The sequence below is a fragment of the Protomyctophum bolini genome, assembly GCF_963924005.1.
Source record: "Protomyctophum bolini genome assembly, chromosome: 19".
Classification (NCBI taxonomy): domain Eukaryota; kingdom Metazoa; phylum Chordata; class Actinopteri; order Myctophiformes; family Myctophidae; genus Protomyctophum; species Protomyctophum bolini.
The window spans coordinates 32,648,024-32,663,966 of NC_137880.1; the positions used below are offsets into that span (position 1 = coordinate 32,648,024).

A 15,943-nucleotide genomic window follows, 5' to 3' on the forward strand; every position below is an offset into this window, starting at 1 on the left:
TTTTCCCCTCCCCCTTCCCACCTCCAGTTCCTCCCCACTCCGCCTCACCTCTCCCTCTTTCTTTTAGCCTTTCTGCATATACATGTCTGTTTTGACTGCGGATGGCATAAAAAGACTTTTATTGCCACAAAGTATATCTGTTTTTCTATTCTATCTGTTGCTCCAAGTAGAAGGCATTTTATGTGGCATGCACACTGTACTGGACTGCAGATACTAACTCTACCTGTAATGTGTCAGACCCCCCTCCCTCCCCCCCCCCTTGCTGTGCTTCTGCATGGGATATGATTGGCAGCCATTTTGTATTGCTTCTATATCTCCACCCATAAATCTCAGGCTATAACTCCCTCCCTCCCTCCCCACGTCCTCCCTAGTCCCTATACACTCTCCTTGCTGGCTAACAGTATATATGTGTTGGTGTGTGTTTTAGGGGTCACAGCGGTGGACTGGTTCCACTGCTGTCCCCCATGTGGCTGCTCCTGCTTCTGAGGCATCCGGTGTCTTTCTGTATGTGTGTGTCTGTGTGTGTCTGTGTGTGTCTGTGTGTGTGTGTGTGTGTGTGTGCGCGTGCTTGCGAGCACGCGTGCGTGCGTGTGTGTCTCTGCTATGTCTGCCAAACCAGCTTGTCTCGTGCTGTACTGTATTGTAATTGTTTTGTCTGTCTGTCTGTATGCCTGTCTGTCTGTCTGTCCATCTGTCCGTCTATCTGTCTGTCTGAATGTGTGTTTTAAAACTGTTAAACCTTACCTCCACCCTTGAATCCTGAGCGAGTTCCACAAGAGGGCAACCAAGGAGCGTGAAGAAAACTCTGGTCGCCTACAAAAGTTAAAACTTAATTGGGTTTGCCACACTTTTACATCCGGTACTCGTACTTAACCGTCGGTTAAGTTGGTGATAAAAGTGTGTACAACAGGTGTGCTTTAGTGCACGTACAAAAGGCACATTCCCGCGGAGGCACATTAAAGAACACAAAATCTACAACAATGTCCATCACCGGTGCTAAGATAATAGGTTACTCAGTTTGGGGAGCAACTGAGTCAAGTCAATCTTCCTAAATCTAATTTCACAGTAATTAATGTCATCACTGCTTGTCATTACCATGTAATCAACACAGTTTAGTGATTAATTTGTAATTATATAGTCCCTGATTGGTGCAAATGATTCTCAGACATCGTGGCTGAAAATCGAGACGTTCACGTCTACTGGTTATTCAAATCTGCCACGGAAGCCGATATTAATCTTGTCTGTTAACTGCGAGTAAAGACAGTCTGTGAGTGGGCTGCATTGCAGCAGCTCATCGTTTGCACTATGGCGTCAATAGCACATTTAATATCCATAAATCTCTACAAAGAGGAGAACTGTTAGTAGCGGTTTAGTTGGGAACAGCTGTTTCACGGCCGCGCTGACAGCCAAGTGGAATGCAGACAGATTAAGCACATTCAATAAATGGGCCACAAATGGAGCCGCTTGAACCATTACCACGTTAGCCTTTGATGAATAGGCCTTGTCAGTGCAATTGGGTTGCTAGGGAACAGCTTGGGTCCAAGTTTATTTCCTGTCAACCTCCGATATTCACAAAGACTGCAATAAAGAAATAAACTTGTACGCATTTAGAATGTGTATGTTCTCAAGTGAGAAAAGTTCTATAGGCCACATCGATTCAAAGGTGATAGGTGAAGGAGGCCGTTTTATAAGAACGTGGTGGGTCTTTGTTTAGAGACAGAGGAACCTGTGGCAGGAGGTGCCGCTATGCCTGATTTTAGTCTTAATAGCTGCGCGCCAGTGTGTCGTGCAGAAATAACAGATCTATGAGCTTACAATTGAGTGTTGTGAGCCTGTTGATCCAACCAAGAATAAATAAGACATTAGGTTGGAAGCATCAAAGTTGAGTTATTTTTGAAAGGCCCAGAGGTGTGGGGGGGGTTTGTGTGTGTGCGTGCACGTGCGTGCGTGCGTGCGTATTAGGGTGTGGAGGAGCTGTAGAGGGCGTAGAGTGAAGTATGATAGGGACGGATCAGTGAGTTTCCTGGTGGCGTCAGGGCCCGGCTTCCGTCAGGGCCCATCGGTCCGGCTGTCACTTGGGTGCGAGCCTCAGATCAGTTTAAAGGTTATTCGGCTGACACATGTCCGCCGAGCATGGGAGGTGCAGCCTAATGGCCGTTCAACAAATCGACCGGCTGACAGGGGCGACTCGCCCGTGTCTGCGGCGGGAGATGCCAATTTAATGCGCCCAAAGCGCGGCCAGCCACATGATGACGGATTAAGAGCTATCTGCCACGGGCCCGCGGCTGTGAAACACCACCCCAGAAGGGAGCACTTCCTCTAGTCAAGAGAGATATGGTTTGTGTAATATCCCAGCATGGCAGTAACTGACCTCTCTCCCTGGTGCCCTCACCGCTCTAAACTTAACATCGTCCACTGTTTAGTGAAGGAGATCAACATCCACATTGGGGAGAAGTCAGACCTCCGTAGGCTGGGGTGTGTGTGCTAAAGAGATAAAAAAGAAAAAAATTATAGCACAGAGCTCAGATTTTCTTTTCCTTTTTTTTTTTTTTGCAGTAGAGGTTGGTAGAAACCTCAACACTGCACAACCAGCATAATCCTTAGAATGTCCTCTTTAACTGCGTGTCCACAGCGAGAGCTGGTTGGTGTGCTGCTGGCTGGCTTTTAATCACCTTCCTGTACCTGTGGTGGGTTTTGGGGGGGGTGAATGAATCTGCCACAGCAGTTCTCTGGGCACAATGTGTGCAGCCCCACAATGGGATTTCAGGCCCCCCCAAAAAAACCACTGACTCACCTACAATTTTGCGCCGTCAAAATCCCATTGACGGCCGGGGTCCATCTGGGTGCGCTGGCTTTCCTCTTTTATGGTGTAGCGCCGGTAAACCCCTGACACACCCATGGGATTCATCTCCAATCCGGAAGCCTCAGCACACATCGGATGGACACGGGGATCAGTCCAGGAGAGGGAGGGAGGGCGGGAGAGGGAGGGGAAGGGGAAACTGCTGTCCTGAGTTTTCTTCATCTGGAACCTCAAAGCTGCTGAGGTAGCCAGTCAGCCACTCAGTCAGTCGAGCGTTTAGCGCTGACTCTATTTGCTTAATTCCTCTTCAAAGGGCAGCATGGGCATTCAGCAGATAGTCGAGCTCTCGTCACGTCTAAGTCCTTCAGACTAATGAGGAAATGGGGAGGGCAGAGCCTAAGATTCACATTTCGATTTTCTCCGTTTTATAATTATTTCTAAACCATTGATGAAGATACCGGTACTTCAACTCTTCACCGGCTGTTTAGTCTTACTCCTCCGCTGCGAGGCTACTATAGGTCGACCTGCCGAGGTCCTTTTTTTTAAATTCCATCCTCATCTCCTTTGGAGGGAAATGAACGCTGTGGTGAACACTGCGATTGCTACAGAGTGGAGAATTACAAAAAGAAGGAAGACGCTTAGAACAAAAGCCCCGTTGGTCTCAACCCGAGCACGGAGAAAAACAAACACAATTCCGTTAAGCAAACCCATTAGAACAGCGGCTGTTTGCCTAGTTCAGACAAAATGTGATTCACAGATGTGCGCAGCTTGTTTAGGAGCTTACACAGGATTAAAGTGTTTACTAACACATCAAGGTCCTCTGCACAGGCTCCTCCAGAGACCTGGTTGCCACGGTTCCTTCCCATCCAAGGGTTCTGTTGATATAGCATGGGAAAGCACCAGTCGCCAAGTGCTGTTAGCCAATAATGAAGTGACGACGTGCAAACAAGGCCAAGACAACAAGGGCACAGTCAATGAGATAAAACAATGTTGCAGATGAAATCGTGCGCGCAGAGCTGCTATTTCCAAGGAGCTTAGGTTGCTGATTGCATTACATTACCATAGCCACACAATCTACTTGACGTGCCTTCACATAAGTATCATTAAACCTGCTGATATTTGGCGACATGCAGTCAGTGGGCACTCAGCTCACACTTAAGATTTTCCCACAGCAAGGACAGTTAGCCGGTTCTGCTTTAATTTTCATTCAAGTTTTATTTATTCGCAAAATTACACTGAGTAATCAAACTCATTTTCAGTGTCGTCGAGTAATACAATCAGATAGAAAAACATCACAATACATCAGAAGATCAGGAAAATAAAAAACAAAGAATACAATACAATACAAGGTATACATGTGAAATTACATAGGTTCACAAATAAAAAGCTAAAACTAATTTCAAAATGATCTAAAAGCAGTTACACATTGTGGGGGTCTGTATGCTCACCATGGTTTTAAAACGATGCAAGGGTGGTACATTTTAATGTCTTTTGTAGGTCGTTCCATGTATTAGTGCCACAGAAACCTTAATGACTAAGGTTTCTAGAAACAGCCAGAAGGGCAGGGCGAACACTTGATAAAGGAAGATAAATGTGCCTCCCGCGTTGCATTCACCAGGGGTGTAAATAAAAGCAACGCCTCTTGCCCTCTCGTGGAACTCCTCCCAACACTATGTATATCTGTCAAGCGAAGGCTGTTGGTTATGCACATTAACACAAAGCTTCTAAACTGTTTCTAAAAGTGGTCCATTAATTATCAGTATATATTTTTCCCCCTTGATTAATTAGAGAAGGCGGTGGGACTAAATGCTTTGTAATGTTGGTTGTATATCACCCATAAGTGTGCTCTCCCACGTGTTGGATGCAGACCAAAACTATTTCTTTTTCCTGAGACCAATATCCCACAGCCCTTGGTGGCAGTGATCTTTTTTTTTTTACTGACCTTTGAACCCTCAGACAACCCCCTTTACCCATTTCCTGACCCTGGCTTGCTGTAGTGTTATTGTATCTTACTTTCCCTAAATGCAACTTACTTAAGCATGCATTAACCCATGGCCTCTTTATAAAGTCCAAATGTTTAAGTTTTAAATAGAAACCAAACTAGAAAGAAAAATCCACGTCTCGATTTACCTCTTTCTGACGTACATCCAGATTGCACGCCCTGTTCCCGTGTTTGAAAATACTAACAAGAGAAACTTCATGAGGAATAACTAATAATAATGCTTTTATTATTATTAGTCTATTGAAGGTGGTGACATTTTGCCCGTGGACTGTCCCTCCCCTCGCTCTCTCTCTTTGTGTGCCTCAGTGTGTGCTTTCTGGTTGTTCATCTTTGATAATGTGATAGATTTAATGCCGTTCTTTCTTGCTTGCCAATTTATTTTTCCTTATTTTTGTCTTTGTACGATACATATATGTAAGTACACATATATGTGGATATCTCTGTTTATTTCTGAATATGTTCAAACGTTAACTATCTTATAGTTTGCTAAGAATTGCTAAGAACCGATGATGTTTTGATGATTGATTGACCTAATTAAGCTTCCTCTTTTCTCTATGAATCATCCATTTATGGACCCCAGGAGACCACTTGAGATCGGGGGCCTGGCAAAACGTGATTCCAACCGTAATCGGCCTTCTCCAATTAATCAATTCATAGAGAAAAAAGTGAAGCCGCCCCTCACCACTCTCTGTGAGAATTAGAAATTCCAAACTGTTCTTCACCGGGTTATCATTCTTATCTTCTTGTCATAATACCTGATAGACAGAATCTGCTGCCGCCTTAAAATTTGGATTTCCGAAAAACAAAATGTTGACTAAAAAATTGTTTTGCATGGCAAAGAAGTTGCAGCTTAGGGACTGTAAAAAAAACCAAGTGTCAGTGTTGAGAGTGCTGTTCTCTTCTGTACATGGGCATGTATATGCTCATTGTTTGTATATCCCCATCCCTTCCTTACAGCCAAAAGCTCTAATGCCGCCCGACCGCTTCGTGCCGCCTTTACATGGACATGGCAACTGATGTACACGTTCACCCCCATCTGTGTCATTTCCTTCCTAGTATGTTCATAGGTCCCACCCCCCCCACCCCCCCACCAAACCCCCGCCCCCCCCACCCCCCCCCCCCCCCACCCCGTTCACACTCCCTCCCGACCCCGTATACATAAGAGACACTAAGATATGTACAGTCATCCATTGGATCATAACGTAAGCCAAGGGAAATCACAAAAAACTAAACAAAATAATTAAGTGAGAAAAAGGATAACCTAATCCGGCTGTAGATATTTACGGAGAGATAAATAAAATAAAAAACTAAAAAAAAAAAAAAAACTAATGGAGATGATCTGGTCAAAAAGCAAGACATAGATGTACAGTTTTCTTTTTTTATATATAAAAAACGAGATGACTATCCAAAAAAAGAGAAAAAAAAATCTATATAAATATTATATATATATATATCCTGAACAGAATGGTGAAGATTATTTTTCATGTCATGCTGTGTGGATGTATGTGCTGTTGCCTCCCTGTTTACCATCCTGTCTAAAAAGAGAATTAATTAACTAATTAACCAGACATTGTTAAAAAGAAACTAACCTAACTTGTCCAAAGGCATTCTTACACAACTTTCTTTTGTAAATTTTTTTCTTCCTGCCAAAATCATGCGGGCAATTTGTTGATGTAAGTTGACAAAATTGATGGTATGCTTTCCTTCTTTGAAAACTGTTCGTAGGCTTCTATAATTTTATACGAGCTGACTTTGTTTTTAATCTCTTTACTATACTTACTAATCCCTTTCTGGATATACTATCTGTGGCTTTACTTTGTGAATGTTTTGAAAATGTTTGCTCTAACTCTAAACTGTTTTTTGCCTGTCGTGCCATATTTATGATTTTCTTTCCTTGGTTATGGTTTTGTTCTTTTTGTTGCTTTTATGAGAGGTTTGCATCTCTTTATAGTGCCCTGTTTGTGAGCCTTTGCGGTGTACAAGCAAGCCACTTTGGCAAAAGGATGAGCAGATTCAACAGACATCTGAATGTCATATTTGTACCTGTAGCAAAACATTAATGTTTGGGCAATACAACATATTATCATCAACTACTGTCCCAAAGTGGGTGTCGAGGATTTCATTCCAAAACTTAACTGTTGGTCTTGACTCAGTCCTTAAAAAAAAAAAACACCGTCATTCCCATCCAAAATATTTCTTCTCTATTTTATTTTTTGAATAAAATAAATGTAATACCCAGCATTCCATTCACAGTATTCCACTGTGAGTTTAACTTCCTTCGCATTTGAAGTCTGCATGCAGCTGATGCTTTCCCCCCCCAGACATTTTACTTCATACTATAGTCTAGAAACATTTCAGACTTGGAATGCAATCCTTCACTCACTTTCAGCTCACCACAGCTACATGCATAATAGAGTAGTCTTGCACTCCAACATGTAGAATGACAACGCTGGCTGATGAAAGTGAGAATATGAGTTTATTATTAAGAAGTAAACCTTTCAGGCATTCAGGTGTCGTTGAAATGCTGGGTGACTTTATGCCATTGTGGTAACTGTATATAGGAGTCAAAAGGCAAGGGGCTAGGGCAAATAGGGGAGCCTAGTGGGGTCGAATAAAGGGGGGGGGGGGGAAGCAATTTCCCCTTCATAATAATGACCTATGCTATGGAAGATGGTTTGACACTTTATTGGCGGAGTTTATTCTTACCGTCGTAGACTTGCTTTGGATTAAGTATAGGATTCATTCGAAATTTGGATTACCATTCAGCCCCTTCCAAAATTCTCTTTTCTCAGTGTGACAGGAATCTGAATTTGCTAGCTTACGCAATACGCAGGTTCAGTGGGGTTGAAACAAATGTCTCTGAGCACTCTCATCCAGAACTCTGAGTTCCTTTAAAAAAAATAAGAAACATCATCTTTAACCAAATGCTCCCTAGCATCCCTCTTCTTGGGCAAACATTCGGTCAAAACAGCCGATATACAAGCTCACAATGCATTGCAATGGGTGGCACATTGTGAGCTTGTAGATCGGCTGTTATTGGCGAAGAGATTTGGTGTAAATAGGGAAAAGGAGCAGACCTAGAGCCCTGGGGGGCCTGGCTCAACTAAGTAAATAGGATTTAAGTATAAGCATTGAATTACATTTACCTAATGTACTGTTTACTGTAGCACGGCTACATATCTTAAAAACAAACCTTTAGATGTAAACATTGGTCATTAACATTTGATACCCATATATATTTAACTGTAGGTCTAAATGTTTAGCTATACAATTTTAATCATTTAGATTATCAGCACATGCAGTACAATAATTTGGATGCATCATGAATATGCACAATACGTGTTCATTTTAACTTGAGTGTCAAAACTTGCATTTATACTCTCAGAGTTGAATAGACACTGTAACTACAGACCATGGTTAGTGTGCAGTACAGTATAAACCTTTTTTCTAATAATAATAATAAGAGAAGTTTGATGAGTGAAGTCATGTCAGTTCAGTGTGGCTCACCCTGCAGCCTTTTGATGCAACACATACATTATTTATGGCTGTTGTTTTCCTCCAATCTTTTGTCTCGTTTGGTTCTGGGTTTGATTGATTTTGCACTGGTATGGTGTTTTTTCTGTTCTTTATTTCTGTTATTTATTTTATTTTATTTTTTCATATGATTTTTCATCCCTATGTTGAGCTTTGCCTTTTCTGTTTTTTGTTATTTATTTCATTATATTTTGTTGGGTTATCAATTCCTTTGGTGTTTGACTGCAACTCTGACTGATTTCCTTTCGTTGTTGTCTTGTTGCTGATGGAAATCGTTTCTGAACTTGTTTCTTTCTCCTTTTTTTCCTCTAGGAGGGGAGCTAGTCATCCCCGTGCTAGTTGAGGACCCCATAGACATTCCCTCTGTTTCCACCCGCTCTCCCTTCATCTCCCTCCCCCCGACCCTACGCCCCGTCCTCACCATTATTGAGACCACCAAAGAATCCCTGGCCATGGCCACTGAGGCGGGGGTACCGTGCTTGTCGGACCGAGGCAACGATGATTGTGAGGATGGTGAAGGTGTTGGTGGTGAGGATGGTGGTAATGATGATGATGATGATGATGATGATGGTGGTGATGGCATGGTGATGTCGGGGTTTGGCTCTGGCGAGGCTTTCGACTCTAGCCTGCCCCCGACTGACGATGAAGATTTTTACACCACCTTCTCCCTGGTAACAGATAAGATCTTGACCACGTCGGCCTATGAAGGCGGCTACAAGGCCCTAGCACCCAAGTGGGAGGCCAAGGACCTGAGGCCTAGCAAGGCCTCCGAGGCGGGTAGGACTACACCCACCCGGCCTCTGCCCGACGTCCGGGCCACGCCGCCGGCGGCCTCGGACGCACCCCCTAAGCGGCCCGCCGGGAAACTGAACAACCGCGAGGTCAATAATAAACCCCCGCAGCCGGACGTAGTCCTGCTGCCCCTCCCCACGGTGGCCTTGGACATGGACGGCACCAAGCCGCGGGGGCCCCTGGTCACCTCGCCCATGCTGCGCACGGTGCCGGCCGCCCTGCCCACCGTGCCCGCCGTGGTGCGGCGGGTGCCCCCGGGCGCCTCCGAGGTCCGGGAGTCCAGCAGCACCACGGGGATGGTGGTGGGCATCGTGTCGGCCGCCGCCCTCTGCATCCTCATCCTCCTCTACGCCATGTACAAGTACAGGAACAGGGACGAGGGCTCCTACCAGGTGGACGAGACGCGCAACTACATCAGCAACTCGGCCACGCAGAGCAACGGGGCCGTGGTCAAGGAGAAGACTCCGGGGGGCGGCGGCGGCAAGGGCAGCGCCAAGAGACCCAAAGACAAGGACAAGGAATATTATGTATAGGAAACACAGAGAGAGAGAGAGAAATATTCCCAACACAGTAAGTACAGAAAAAAAACAAAATACCCAAGATGAAACTGTTTGAAACAAAGATACAAACATTTTGACAGTACCATATTGGCAACTGTGATTTAAGAAAAAAATAAAGAAATGAATAAAGATGCAAGGATTTTCTTGTTGAGGACTCGAGATGGACCAAGACGTTAAAAGACAACAAAAGAGACAAAAGAGACATTTCCAAAAAAAAAGCGCCCATGGGTAACGGAAGGCGCTCTTTACTGTGGTAACCTTTATGGTAACGGAAGGCGCTCTTTACTGTGGTAACCTTTATCGGACAGACGATGCCGTACGGCGGTTGACAGGGACTCCACAACAGAACTTTTTCACTGCGGGAGTGTCCCCCCTCGGCCACCCTCCTCGCCCCCCCCCCTCCACCTCCCCCACCTCGCGCGCCCATACATGTGAGACATTTTGGCAGTGTAAGATAGACATCACTGTTTCATACAACACACTATCCCAAGTGGACTGTCAGAGGTGTGTGTGTGATCCATCAGAGTTCTAAACGATCTTGATACCATCGTAACCCTGTAAGATAAAAAAGAAAAAAACTAAAAAAACAACGCAATCACTGTCATTTCAGCCATTCTGAGCATGCATGTGAGGTGTATGTGACGTGGTGCTGGCATCTGTGTACGTGCGGGGACCAGAAGAAACAATGATTGTCTTGAAAAGTTCTGAGGTAAAAAAAAACAAAACAAAACACAATTTACATTTTAACCACGTGAACCCTATAAGCACCCCTATTCCGGGGGCATGTCGTAATAGACATGCATGCAACATGCAGCCTGTCGGTCGAATAGAGAAATATAGCTGCGCTACAAGATCACTCACAACGCGTCGTGTTTGCGACACGTTGCGGGCTTGTAGATGTGCTATTTTCGCCACTTGACATTGGCAAGGTAGACATGGGGTTTGAGTGGTTTAGGGGGAAAATATGGTTACATTAAATGTACCTTTCACAGAGGCGAGGTGAGGTAAGATATATGTATACTTCAAGGTGTCTTCATGATTTCTGTTTCTTTTTGTAAGGTTTTTTTTAAATTTATTATTAGTTATTCGTTGATTTTAGGTCCAATGGTTTTTGATTTCAAGAGATTATATTCAGTCAGGGTTGACTAGGCAGTGCTCATTGAATGCTCAGCAGGAAGTTGATACAGCGATGTATCACAATTTCTTTCTCCCCCCTGCCCCCCTCCCGCTGGTCTCTGCTGACGATTGGATTGCTATACACTGACATTCAAATTCCACATATTGTTCAAGCGTGCTAAATATGGCTCCACCAGGCAAAATGCTAGATTATTTCTTCCAACTTTTAGAGAAAAAAAATAAACAAATAAATCTCTGATAGGATTTCCCCCTTCCCTGTTATTTATTTTATTTCAGCTTTTTTCATAGACCAGTAGTTTGGCCATTTATTACTTTTGTTCGGGTCCAGTTTTCTTTCCAATTCTGCAGATGCTGTTTGCAAAATGCAATGTCTGGTGGGGACAGATTGGAGCAACAACCAAGATTAAGACCTATTCAAGTGAGAAACAAGTGTGAATACTGTCACAGTAGACTGTGTCAAAAACAGCAGATATGTTTACATATTTTATTACATCATAGCCGTTGTATTTTGCTGGTCAAATTATTGTATATAAACCTGTTTCCGTTGAGTTTCTATTTGTTTTTCGTTTGGTACTCTTATTGTACAGACGGCCCTTCTGATTTGATCTTACAGATGTGCTAACATGACAAGAGTTTTGTTTTTCGTTCGTTTTTGGCGATAAACCGGGGGTGTAGTGCTACTTTTAGAAGTGGTGGGGCGCATCCATAGCGTTTCTCCCCTCGACACCAAATATCTTTTGCCAAAAATAGCTGATCTACAAGCTCACAACGCATGGCACTGCAATGTGTTGTGAGCTTGTAGATCTATGCTATATGTTTGGCCAACCCCCCTCCGCCCCAGAATATGGATGCTGGGGTTCAAGTGGTTTATCAATTGCCTATAGCCGAAATCGTACCAAAATCATTCTCAAAACCGAAATCCTATTTTTTAGAAGTGGGGGAAGCGTTGCTCCCCTGCACGCCCCCTCCACTACACCCCTGGCTGGCGATGTACACGCGGGGACATTTTGTTTAGGCGGGCAGCAAATGTTGTTAGCTTAGAAGTCTAGTATTTCTGGATGGTGTTTCTCCAAGTCGCATGAATATTTGACAACATGGGAGCAGTCAATCAGATAGAAGAACTCCCTCCCCGGATCTTGTATTAGCGACTCCTCCCCATTCTTAAATTACTTTAATGTTATTTATTTTTTTATTGGAGATTAAAAGAAAACAATATCATGAGAATAAAGACAAATTGTGATGGATTTGGAGAACTATTGCTTGCACCTTACTGACTTGCGCAGGTGTTTTCCTTTTTTTTCCCCCCACATATTATTTTATTTTATTTATTTGTTTGTTTATTTATTTTATGTTTTTCTTTTTTTATTTATTCTGTTATAACATGTAGCATAATTCCAAATCTCAATTCATTTCCTCTTGGCACACTGTTTAAATCAGATCCTGGCTACTCTTGTTCATTCTTCATTCCATACAGATCGGTCAGTACTTTACGTTCCGCTTTGATTTCTTGTGTTGGTGACTTTTTAAACCCGTTAATTGCTGTTTTATGCTCCTTGACTCCAAACAACTCCCAGAAATAAAAAATGTTGTTCCCAATGTTTTCAATGTTAGAATGTGGGTGGCTGTGTCACTCATCATCATCCATGTCATAGTACAACAATACATTATAGCCTAGCTCTCTCCAAGAGAGATGTAATGACATTTTGTTTAAAGGAGAATTCCATACTAGAAGGCTTTCTTACCTTTATTTGTAGTTGTTACGTCCCCACCAAAGAGGTCCAGGTGTTATTTTGTGCAAAAGCGCATTATTGGCTATTTCCCCTATAAGCCCTCAATGAATTGCATTGAATTGAATGGGGCTATGGGGTGTTGTGCTATAATTCGCTTATTTCCATCGCTCAAAAATCAATTTATTTTGTATACTGTATATCCTCTCTTCATAATGTAAATAGTATCCCAAGCGGCACACTTTACTACTTATTTAGATGGAAATAAGCAAAATTGCACAAACACTCAACCCCCATTGAGGGCTTATATTAGGGGAAATAGCCAATAATGCACTTTTGCACAAAATAACACCTGGACCTCTTTGGTGGGGACGTAACAACTACAAATTAAGGTAAGAAAGCCTTCTAGCATGGAATTCTCCTTTAACATAATTGTTTCTCTTGGAGACAGACTTCCCTAGACTTCAAAGGCTAATTTGAGCTAACATTGCAACGCAAATTTTTGTTTGAAGATCACTCGGAATAAAGTAGCCTCAGACATTTTTTTATCTTTATGAATTCATTTTTAGTCACCATGGTGACTCTCAGAAGCACAATTTTCCCCCCATTATCACCTGAAGGGAACAGTCTTCTCCTGAGAAGTGGTGTCATTTCCATCCCAACGAAGCACCGTGGCTCGAGAGAGAGAGAGAGAGAGAGAGAGAGAGAGAGAGAGAGAGAGGGTGAGTGCATTGTCCGTTATGTTCGGTAACAACTCACCCCTTTTCCGTGTCCCCGTTTTTCTCCTCCCCGAATTTTCTTCTCCTATCTTCTGACACTATCACTATACTTATAGATAGATATGCGCCTCAAACCTGGTTTCTTGGTGCAGAGAGAGAGAGAGCGAATACGAAGCTGTGGGAGATTGGGGGGGGGGGGTCTTATCAGAGGTTCTTACCATCATGGAGGAATGGTTTCGGGTTTCTCTAGGTCAGCCTTTTTTGTGGAAAAAGCTCAGCCAAATGAGATTCTCCGCGAGCACGAGTGGCTGAATGGCTGCAGCACCTGCTTTTCCCTGCTCCGTTTTTTTTTTTACGCCGTCCATATTTCGTGCAAATGGGCCTTCGCGGCGCTGGTCATTAACTTGCAATAGCCCATTGATGTAGGAGATCAGAGTGGCGTGTGTGAGTATATTCAGGCAGTATAATGGCTACATATTAACTCATTCATCCTGCCACAGGCAGTGCACGGTGAAGAGCACACAAAGGGACCCGTGAGGTTCCATGTGGTTCCACATTGGTTCCACGCATACCCGGATGGCCGGATTTTACAGTGTGGGAACCGGAAAGCGGAGAGGGATTAATACTTACAGTGGCACTGTGCTTTTACATTCAGCGAGGCCTGACTGTGAACATGAACGCTACAGACAACAGTGCTTTTACATTCAGCGAGGCCTGACTGTGAACATGAACGTTACAGACAACAGTGCTTTTACATTCAGCGAGGCCTGACTGTGAACATGAACGCTACAGACAACAGTGCTTTTACATTCAGCGAGGCCTGACTGTGAACATGAACGCTACAGACTATAGGCCTACAGTGCTTTTACATTCAGCGAGGCCTGACTGTGAACATGAACTTTACACACTAAAAACACGTGAACATGAACAGTACATACAGTATAGGCTATATAGTAGGCCTATGTTTGAAATTATTCATTCATGGAATTAAAATGTATTCTATTAAATACATTAATTTCCATTTGACTCATGTTCTGTAGACAGACATTAGATGTTTGACAGTCTATTTCAAAGCTGTCCACTGGATCTGAGTCATCTGTTCGATGAGCACTTACCTCGCTTTCTGCCTCTCTTTCTTCTTGAAGGAATTGTAGTTTTGTGTTGTCTTTTTCTAACGATGAGCTTCAGACAGTCCATCCATGCACCATACCTAACCCCATGCCTCTTCCTCTTGGGTACAATTATTCACCCTCTTTATCTTGGGCTAACTTATTTGTTTTCTTGTCAGAAGAACTTTGTTTCAGCATTTGTACTAAATTAAATTAACTGCACTAACATAATTATTGTCATCCGGTAGAAAGGTCAGATTGTCGCTGGTACTCCCGAAACCTACCGTGTGACTGAGAAACTCAATCATTTCTAATTGACCTGATTACATTTTTACAAGGGAATGAAATTATGATACTGTAGGTTTGATTACAACAACAGCTTGGAAAAAAACGAAGGAAAAGGCCAAGCTCCTGGAGGCTCGGCGTGAACATTTAAATAACAGACGGTCAATATGAGGAAGAAAAAGCAAACGAACAAACTCAAAAATCAACGGCAGAGAAGGTAATTCTAACAATATTCCCTATTAATAGACCTTTGTCTAGACCTACAATACTATACCAAATTTGGCTCTGTTCCATTTAGTGTATTAATGCCTTTCCAGTGATCCAACGTGCACAATAGCAGCACACTGACTAAGTGTAACATTACACTACTATATTTATGCCAATATGGCTGTCATTACGAAGGTGGTTTCGGGAGTGGTTCATCACCAACCGGTGACACCAACAACATGGCAAAGAAATAGAAATGTCGTTGCTTTGCCTCACTCATTAGGACCCAACCCGTTTGATACCGTGAGTAGGCTACCTTAAGAAGATTGACTTTGGTGCTGCAGACTGGCATTAGAATTTGTCCAACAACAATTAACTCTAAAATTAGGCCTGTTTCCACTCCTGGAACAAAATGTTAAAGCAGATGGCAAAATCAATCAATGCTTTCAAGATGCTCTACAAAGAAGAGATGTATCCATCTGATGTTCAAAATGCTTTTTACCTTTGTAAATTGATTGATTTTATGTGCAACTACTTTTCCTTTTAGTCAAATTAGCTAAAAGAGATTACATCAACGCAGGTTGTATAACTCATATGTTAATTGACAGAAAAACAATTTACATTCACTAATGGTTTCTCCAAATGGATTTGTGGTGTGTGACTGCATTTGCAGTACCTCTGTCTCCTTGCCAACACAAAACAGAAATAATTGGTTGAGAGATAACATTTTTGTTTAGGCCTAAGCTCTCTGAACCAGTTTATATATCAATGTTTTATAATGTGTTTATTCCACATATCAGCAATTTGCTTTATAATGCCATTAGCCTGACGCCGATTAGGTTACATATTTCAAAATGTGCATCATGGCTGCTTGGAACGGCTGCGACATTTACCCTGTAAAGAAAGAGCCATGACAACTAGCTTTCCACAGGAACACACTTTTATTCACAACGCAAAGCTGACACAAAACCACCTCAAAGGGGGGGAGGGGCTGTCTAGTGTCTACTGCACTTTGCACATGCCTCTATCACATAGACACCAATGCAGTGGTGGAAGAAGTACTTAACCCAT

General features: G+C 43.0%; 1 protein-coding gene across 2 annotated transcripts in view; it reads left to right on the forward strand.

The window, feature by feature from the left end:
* Positions 1-9,689, forward strand: part of nrxn3b (neurexin 3b) — a gene marked incomplete at its 5' end in the record, with an annotated part of 388,331 nt that extends 378,642 nt beyond the window's left edge. For both annotated transcript variants that reach the window (XM_080791154.1, XM_080791155.1), the window contains one exon: positions 9,348-9,689. In XM_080791154.1, the coding sequence (XP_080647280.1) occupies positions 9,348-9,661 (314 nt within the window). In that variant the 3' untranslated portion in view covers positions 9,662-9,689. The remainder of the gene's footprint in view (positions 1-9,347) is intronic.
* Positions 9,690-15,943: the final 6,254 nt, after the last annotated feature.